Source organism: Sceloporus undulatus, chromosome 10 (genome assembly GCF_019175285.1).
Source record: "Sceloporus undulatus isolate JIND9_A2432 ecotype Alabama chromosome 10, SceUnd_v1.1, whole genome shotgun sequence".
In the NCBI taxonomy this organism is placed as follows: Eukaryota; Metazoa; Chordata; class Lepidosauria; order Squamata; family Phrynosomatidae; genus Sceloporus; species Sceloporus undulatus.
Window position 1 is genome coordinate 1928520 of NC_056531.1, and position 9225 is coordinate 1937744.

Below are 9225 nucleotides of genomic sequence, written 5' to 3' on the forward strand. Positions count from 1 at the left end.
CACCACCGCAGGGTGTCCTTGGGGCTTGAAGCCCCAGGGACACCCCTTTTCAGGCTGCGGGGAAGCGGCGTTTTGCCGCTTCCCTGCAGCCTGAAAAGCGACGGATCGGGGCCTCAGCGGCTGCTGTTCTAGCCACTGAGGCCCCAATACACCGGGGAAAGGGGCGGGTACAGCCCGCCCCAAATGGGCGGTCTGTAACCTGCCTATGTGTTTTAAACTGTGGCTTGTTGTGACATCTGAACCTGTATCTGTGAACTGTCTGTGGCTTGTTCCCCAGCTGCTGTGAAAAAGGAGCAGTTGAGTAACAGACTTGGAAAACAAATAAATGGTGGCTTGTTTGATCATATGGTATAATAACAAACCATGGTTAATACAAATTGTGGTTTATAGTAATCATGGCTTATTGTGATGTGTGAATGTGCCCTGGACTTCCCTCCCTTTCCAATGATTCTGAACTTGACTACCAACCTATCTCCACAAAAGGACTGATTTCATGCACTTTCAATTTCTGCATCAGAGAACAGACTCTCTTTGAGTTTGGCCCTGTCACCCAGACAGACTATTAAGGACTCAGTCCACATCTACCTACATTTACTCCTTTGCCTGTAGGCAACAGAAATACATGAGAGTTTCAATTCTCTTGCCAGCCCTATGAAGCCATTGCCCACTGCCATTTCGATTGCTATCACAACAGGATGAAAACAAACATTTCTTCATTTTTTATGGCAGAGAGAAAAAATACTACTATGAGGAGTTTAGATGCTCTTCTTTTTCATATAGATAGATAGATATGAGAACAAAAAGGACAATAGCCTTTGCTCCAGCTCAGAGCAAGTTTGCTCCCCAGAACAAAAAAATGCAGTAAGAATAAAAATACAGCATCTATTCTCATTTTTTTCTTTTTGCAAAGGGGTTATATTTATATAGGGCTTCTACCCACAGCCACCTCTGGTTTTTAAAAAGGACAGGAGACTTTTCTTCCTAAAGAAAAGTAAAGAAAAGCTGCCAAGCTGCAGCTCGTCCAAACCAAATTGCAACTCAGATTTCATACTGGTGTGAATCTGATGGATCACAGTCAGGGAGAACCAGTGAAATAAGTTACTTCAAAACTCATTTCTTGAGTGCCCTCCTGCCTTAGAGTTATAAGTATTGGGGGGAGGATGAGAGCAAAACCCTTTCCTTCTTTCCTTTCCTTCAGTTCCCTTCACTTAGGGAAGGAGTCTTAAAAATGTAAATTCCAGCAAGCACAGAAACATGGGAAGCTGGTAAGTCCGTGCCCCTCAGGATGCTTTGCCCTGGCTTGCAGGGCTTTTGAGAAGAGTATTCCCCAGCCTGTACTGGAGAAGCTGGAGATTAAACCTGGGCTATTCAACATGCAAACCATGCACTCTACCACCCAGCTATGGCCCCTTCCAAGCTTGATGCACCATCAAAGTATTACATTCTTCACAGTACCACTGCCAGCATGGATTTGTATTTTGGGTTTAGGGGGAAGGCAAAACTGCAAGGTAAGAAGATTGCTAATATAACAAATAGCCTTGTTTATACATTCATAATGTTTTGAGGAGCATCCTTCCATAGCAAAATGGTTTAACCGGCGAAACACACTTGTGGCTTTCCAAAGGCGTCCATTCCCCTGAAAGCACTGATTTGAGACACGTTTGATATTTAAGACAAGGATGGGGAACCTTGAGCCCTGTAGGAGTTTGGGGACTAGTGGTCCCACAATACTGGTTATACTGGGTAAGGATCATGGGAGTAGTAAGACAACCCACCTGGAGGACCAAAGGTTCCCAACCATTTCAAATCGACACATACAACTATCCTATACCTCTGTGGCACTACAAAACAATGGGAAGCCTCAAGATCTGTCCCTGTCCCTAACCCAAGCTAATGCTAACAGCTCTTTGGGGACGTCCAAAGGCCAGCACAACTTTTGTTTCAAAAACTATATGCTTTGAGTTCTCCCTTACTGCTCTTGCAACTAGCCCTTTTAGTTTATCAGCTTACACTTCTGGGAAGTGAAGAAGCATTTCCATAAGATAAAAAGAGAGACAGAGAGAGAAAGTTAGACTTCATCTCTCCATGCATAACAGAAATATGAGAAAGCTTTCCTGGCCCAGACAGAGCATCATTTTGTAGGGTACACATTAAAGCAAGAGATATCAGTAGTTCCACAGTAGCTTCTGATGGCACAAAAATAACAGTTTTTCCACCCTCATCCCAGTCTATGCCACCTCTACCAACCATATGGCTTTCACCTCCCCAGGCAGCTATCAGTAGGTAGGGGTTAGGCTCCCATTCCCTACTCGGGTCTCAAGGCCTAGAAAGATGAAGAGTGCCCCCTGCAGATCAAAGGAGAGAAGAGCAAACGGGAGCCAAGCCAAGCTTTGGATTCATACAGTGCAAAAACCGCAGCTGAGAAACAGAACTCAGACCTGGAAAAAGAGATGAAGAGAGAAGGGCTGGATGATAGAATTTGCAGAGAGCTATGGTGTGCAAAAGCACTCACTTTGTTCAAGAAGCATTTTTTCCAAAAGAAAAATAAAGGAAAAAGCATCAGGTCTTGACATTAGTCTGCATCAGAGGAGGAATACTTTGGCACTGCCAGCATTCGAAAAGGTTCCCGTTTGGAACTACAACTTCCAGAATATCCCAGTCAGCTCTAGGCAGTGCCCAAGTTCGTTCCTAGAGTGCCAGAGAGGAGGGATCCATCGCAGTGGATGAAGTGGCCGAGATCCTAACCTAAGAGAACCCAGCATAACTTTATGCTCACAGAATTACGCAGAGGAAGAGCAATGCCACCTTGTTAGTAAACCGTGATGTTCTGCAGCCTAATGCACGCATCCCTTTGCAAGGTTGAACAGAGCATAATGCACATGTACACCCATGCAGAACAGTGTGCAAGGTACAAGCACAGCCATACTACACAACCACATATAAATGGCACAGCATGTGGCACTCTGTTTCCACAATCTTGAACTGAATACAGTTGTTCCATGTCAACCAAAAATCTCCAACCACCTTGGGAAGGGAACTTAGATGCATGTAAGACACCATCAAGATAGTGGCTCTCAAAGAAGCTTGGATCACCACCACTTTGCATTTGTTCATACTGGGAATAATTATGAACACTCACACACACATTTTGGCACCAGCCCTACAAAGTTCAACCTGTCTGCAAACATTCAAAACAAGCAATATATTAAAATATAGCAAAGAGAAACCAGTTCGTACACCACCTGCACATCTACAGAATGCCCAGTGCAGTCTGGAGAAAGTTGGCCTCCTTACCTGAAAAGCTCTCTGATCTCTCTCACTGTCGCCTGGAAAGGAATGTTGCGCACCAAGATCTTGGAACTCCTTTGCTTCTTGCTGGTTTGCTTCTTGCGAGCTGAAGCCACTGGTGACCTGGTCCATCGAGAGAGAGGCAGGTGAGCTATTCCACAGGACATCACTGTAGGGGGATGTTGAAAAGGATGGGGATTCTGCCTATCCTGTCCAAAGGGATCCCCAAGAGTACTGGCCAGCTAGGATGAGAAACTTACTTGACAGCTCTTTCAGATAACTTCACTTCTAACTGATGGCCGTCCACAGAACAACCCTGTGAAAATCAAAACACTGCTGAAGAAAACCCAACAGAACTGCTTCAAATCATTACAACATTCATACAAGTAACCTGCTAGTCCAGCCTTCCTCGATATGGCACTCTCTAGATGGGCAGGAATACAGCTCATTTTTTTCCAACTCACCTGTAGTTGCTTCAGGGCTTTCTGTGCATGTTCAGGTTTCCTGTATTCCACAAATCCAAATCCCATAGAGAGGAGTGTCCCTACAAAATAAGCAAAGGTGGCAAAGTCCACCGATGAAAGGTCTGTGCAAAAAAGTGATGGCACCTATAGATTGCAGAATCAAAGGTAGAGCTTGGGGAGAATTGCATTGCAGGGGGCTATATTTCCACGAACCCCTACTAACTATATTCTAGGTTTTGGACATAAGAGCGTAAGAAGCTGCCTTGTGTCAACTGAGACCACTGCTCCACAGAGCCCACTACTGTCTACTCTGCCTAACAGCAGCAGTTCCTTTTTGCATTGCATCATATAGCACTGCGATTCCACATTAACTGTCATGGTTCCATCATACAGAATCTTGGAATTTGTAGTTTGGTGAGGAGCACTTTGGGATTCTCTGCCAAAGAGCTCCAGTGTCTCACTGCACATCATCCAGGATTCCACAGGATGCAGCCATAGCGAGCTACTGTCTTGCATTTTAAAAGGTTATGCAGAGATACATAGCTGGGAACATAGTTACAGTCTACATGGCCATCCACTGAAAATGAAGAATGCAGAAAGGCAGGCAGTCCTTTTGATGAAAGTATCAACAAAGTTGGTCTAGTAATTTTCTTCTCTACTAGAAACCGGTCTTTTGTAAAGCGAATGGATCTGAATGACCCATTCAAGACCAAGGTAGAAGACTAAGGACAACTAATTGACAGGGAAAGTACCAGCTTTATCTCTCTTCTTTGAAACAGTGCAGTTCTTCACGGCTCCTGCTTTGGCAAAAACCTGGCAGAACAAAAAACAAAATGTACATTAGTTTTCTTCTAGCCTTGGACACCTTCAATATCAAGCTAGCAACTGGCCCTTTCGTTTTGCAGAGTCAGGATTGTAGGGAAGAGAACAGAGAGCCAGTGTGAGTAGCAGAGGACTGGGAGATGCCAGATTAAAATCCTCCTATAGTCATTTTGAGAAGGACTATAGAGGAAAACTGGGGTACTTTTACATATTTTGGGGTGGGGGAAAGGGAGTTCCTGCATGGCTTTGGTCCAACACTTGCTTGATTTCTAAAATAAAATGAGGAGGGGGGCTTGGAGGGCCACAAAGATGTGATTCAGAGATCACATGTGGCCCCTGGGACACCTTTTGCCCACCTGTGCCCTAAAATATATACAATCTATAGACTCGCTCTTCCATAACACTCCATTCCATTTCTCCATGCTGCAAGGGGGCCTCTGGGTGTCCATGCCAGAGAAGACCCAGAGCATGGTTGAGATCTAGGTTAGCGTTTACTGATTCCCAACAAACTTTGCTTCCAGTAGCCCCTTTTGGAGTGCAATAATCCCCTCTTGGAGTTCAGTCCCTGCAATACGGATGGATAGATTCAACCAAGGAAGACATGGCTGCCCTGATTCTGCAAGACCTGAGCAGGGCTGTTGAGGAGCAGGAGGTTTGGAGATCTCTCATTCAGAGGGTTGCCATACGTTGAAGCTGGCTTGACAGCAGACGACAACACTTTACTTGGCAAGAGCAGTCCTTTACTTGCTCCGCTAGGGGGGGGCCCGCTAGACTTTTCGGAGGCAGCACGATCTGAGCTAACGACCCGGATAACCAAAAGTCCCATAAAGAAGCGGCAGACTAACTGATCAAATAAGCTGCTCACAGCAGCCGCCGAAGAAGAGTAGATGGCTGGGTAAGTTTGGCAACACAAAACCTCACCTCTTTCAGAGTTTCCTCTGTAGTGCTGAAATTCAGGTTCTTTATGAAGAGGGTACACCCTGGAATGCTTTCATCTTCATCTTCTTCATCCTCCTCCTCCTCCTCCTTTCTGGCCTCCTCCATTTCCATTTGAGCTTCTTCTTTTTCAGAACTGCCTGCAAAATGAGCAAGCGAGAGTCCAGCCATCATTAATCCAGAGTTGGCTTGGGTTAAAAGACAGCATTACAGCTGGGCATCTGCATCCGTGGATTCTTTATTCACAGATTCAGCCATCCATGGCTTGAAAATGTTCTTGTGTGTGTATAAAAATTACACTGGGCCTCAAAGAAACTTATAAAAAGTAAAATATAGCCAACACAGATAAAATCACAGGTGAGACACACCATGCTATAATATTAGTGCCCTGCATATAGCTAGAACAACTATGGCTTGACAGGCTAAGCTGTTTCCTAGAAGACTAATGGAATGCTAGAGATCCCTACGGACAGGATTAGAAACCAGGGCTGCCATTCTGCTTGGGACCTGTATATCCCTAAATGGCCTTGAACACATGCAAAACTGAACTGACTAGCTTTGTGACATCCATATTTATGTAGAAGCTGCATTAGCACTGCATCCGCATTGCAGAAATAATCCAGTTTGATGCCGCTTTAACTGCAATGGCTCAATGCTATGTAATGCTGGGGTTTGTAGTTTTATGAGACATTTAGCCTTCTCTGTCAGTTGCCACAACAAACTACAACTCCCTGAATTCCACAGCATTGAGCCATGGCAGTTAAAGCAGTGGTTCATGTGGATGCTCTGGCAGTTCAATAGCAACTGCAGTTGCTTCAGCAAATTTTGTGGCGGAAGCAAATTCAGCAAACAGAGTGGCCCCTGAAGGGTTCTTGCAATGGGCAATGCAGCCTCCTGTGGAGCAGACAACCATCTACCTTCTGCTCATCTATGCCACTGGCTGCGACAGCCTGCCATGCTCCAACAGACTGGATGCTGCATCAATTCAGGAGGCTCTGAATCATGTTTATCACTCTCACAGACTACTCTCTCCTCTTCTTTCCAAGTCCCAGCGTAAAATGGTTTCCCTCACAGGACTGAGAGGGACAGGGAATGAGAGATGTTAGTAGTAGTAGGTAGCCTGGTGCACTAGATGAGTGTTCGTACGAAGTTTTTTGTTCTTTGTTTGTCACTATATATGTATGTGTTGTATGTATGTGGTCCCCCCCCTTTGTATCTATGTTGTATGTATAACTATCGAAAACAATAAAGCCTTAAGAAAAAAGGTGGGAGCCCTATGAACATCACACGCATTCCAGATGCATACCAGTTTGTGCCTGCCCTTCACCTTCCTCCTTGTCTCCAGGATTCTCTGGCTTTCCCTTTCCAGGGCCAGAAAAGACCGCCATTGGTGCCCATTCAAGGTATAGAGGAATATGCCGAAACTGAGACAAAGGGAGAAAAATGATCACAGTTAAGTGCAACAGCAGCCTGTGAGACTGTAATCCAATAAATTTGATGGGCTCCAGGTTGAAAGAAGGCTGTCCTACACTATTTCAGGCGTAGAAAAAGAAAATATTTTAATTGAGAATCAACATGGTATAGTAGGTAGAATACTGGACCAATGACTAGGTAGCCCCATGCTCAAATCTCGATCACCCCTGAAGCTCCCTGGATGACCCTGGTTTGCTCCCTATTTTATCAGCCTCATCTACCTGAAAAGGTTGTTATGAGGATTAAAATGGTGTGGTAAGAGTTTACTGATATAAAGCCAGGATATAAAGGCAAACAATAAATCAGGGTACAACGGGCAGAATCCTGCTGATGCCTTTATATATGTATAAGTCTCCCTTATGGAAGCAGTTGGACGTTTCCAATTCAGAATTTGGTTCAAGGCTGTAGAAGCAGAGATACTCATGAAGTGCCATTGCGTCTTCAATGTGCTTGCACATTTGGGTGTGCGTTCAGTTGGGCAACGTTGCCACACAACACGAGGGCCATGCAGCACCATCAATGTGTAGCGCCACATTGTGTAGGAAAAGCAGCCAATATCTTCTTTTGATGAAGCAGTTTAGAAAAGGAACTACAGTGGTACCCCGGGTAACGAAATTAATTCGTTCCGCCGCCGCTTTCGTAACCCGGAATACTTCGCAAGCCGAAAAACCCATTGGCGCTAATGGGGAAAAGCCGCGATTTCGTGTGAAATAGCGCCGAAAAGCACCAAAAAATTTTTCGTAACCCGAAAAAACCTTTGTAACCCGGAACAGTTTTTTTAATTGGATTTTTTTCGTAACCCGGAAATTTCGTAAGGCGGCACATTCGTATCCCGGGGTACCACTGTATTAGCAAACTCAGATCTTGCATGGCAGTGAGTGGCATAATATTTCCTTAGCCAGAACAAGGCTCCATCTCTCCACTCAATCCTGCCTTCTTTATGTTTTCTATTTAGCCACAGTAGCCCCCATCCCCCCCCTTAAGGGCATTCTGTGACTGGTGGAGAGTGGGTCAGGAAAGATCTGTGAAACTCACACTTCCCATATGAAGTTCCACTGAATCATTCCAGTGCTAGGTCCCCATTGTAACCCTTTTACAGTTGGTCTCCTGCATCATCTTGCAACTCAAGCCATAAACGTCAGCTCCACCTGCCCCTCTGTCATTACCTTTGAGTAGGCCAGCTTTGTGAAAGCCCGCTTTGCTTCAGTGGGTTCCAGAAACTCCACAATAGCAGTCACTCCTCCTTCGGGGAGCAACACCCGCCCAAGGCTGCCATAAGTCCCAAAGACTTCTTCCAGCTCAGCTGCCTCTGTTCCAGCAGGCAGGTTTTTCACTAAAATCACTGTTTTGCTCCGCTCGCCGGCAGCCTGGCAAAGGAGAAGGCAACTTAATTTCTTAGGGATGCAGATGTCCCTTTTCAAAACTCTCCTTTGCCCTCTTCTCTTTCTCCATGCCATTAAACCCACTTACTTTAAATCTCTTTAAAATAAAAAAGGAGCATAAGTTCATAATCAAGACTAATAATAAGCAGAGTCTGAAAAACTCAATCCATCATTTATCCAAAAGCAGGCTCTAATTTTAAAAATGTGAATTTCAAGTCTTCTTAAAAGCAAAGGAAGGAACAAAACTGGATCTCCAACAGGGTTCCATACATATGGGGATATTCCAAAATTTAGTCTTAGAACTCTTCTATGCTACATTCTAAAACAGGGGTCGGCAACCCCCGGCCCACGGGCCAGATCTGTCCCAGCGAGGCAGCAGGACCGGCCCCAGCCCGGTCCTGCCACCGCTGCTGCTGCCGCCACCAAGGCCGCCGCCGCTTAGGGATGCCATATCCCTAATGCGGGCAGCTGGCCGCCAACCCACCTCCTCCTCCTGGACAGCTCCGCCCTCCTCCTCCTGGGCAGCGCCACTGCCGCTGCTCCGCCCACAGTGGGGCTTTCTCGCCCACGCGCGGGGCTAGAACGGAGGAGCTCGTCCCCTTTGGCTAGCCAGCCATTGGCCAGCTGGCCAAAGGGGATGGGCTCCTCTTTCCTTGCGCGCGCCGCCTGGGCCGCAGCATGGGCCAGCGGCAGCGCATGCCCCACTTGCACGCCCGCGTACAGGGCTTCCCAAGGAGCCTTTCCGCCGAGGAAGAGGTGGTGGTGGAAAGGTGAGTCATTTCAAGTCTGCCTTGGGTTTTTTTTAATTAATTTTTAAAAATATAAAATACTTATATTTGTTTTTTATTTCATTAATTTTT

At 45.8% G+C, this 9225-nt stretch overlaps 1 protein-coding gene across 3 annotated transcripts in view; it reads right to left on the bottom strand.

Moving 5' to 3' along the window:
- Nucleotides 1-9225, bottom strand: part of RBM19 (RNA binding motif protein 19) — a 69126-nt gene that overhangs the window by 46443 nt on the left and 13458 nt on the right. For all 3 annotated transcript variants that reach the window (XR_006100875.1, XR_006100874.1, XM_042441480.1), the window contains exons 15-21: nt 8150-8350; nt 6817-6934; nt 5496-5650; nt 4505-4565; nt 3753-3832; nt 3549-3604; nt 3295-3411 (exon numbers count right to left, since the gene is read on the bottom strand). Coding sequence is in view for 1 of the 3 variants with exons in the window: in XM_042441480.1 (XP_042297414.1) it covers nt 3295-3411; nt 3549-3604; nt 3753-3832; nt 4505-4565; nt 5496-5650; nt 6817-6934; nt 8150-8350 (788 nt within the window). In the remaining 2 variants the exon portion in view is untranslated. The remainder of the gene's footprint in view (nt 1-3294; nt 3412-3548; nt 3605-3752; nt 3833-4504; nt 4566-5495; nt 5651-6816; nt 6935-8149; nt 8351-9225) is intronic.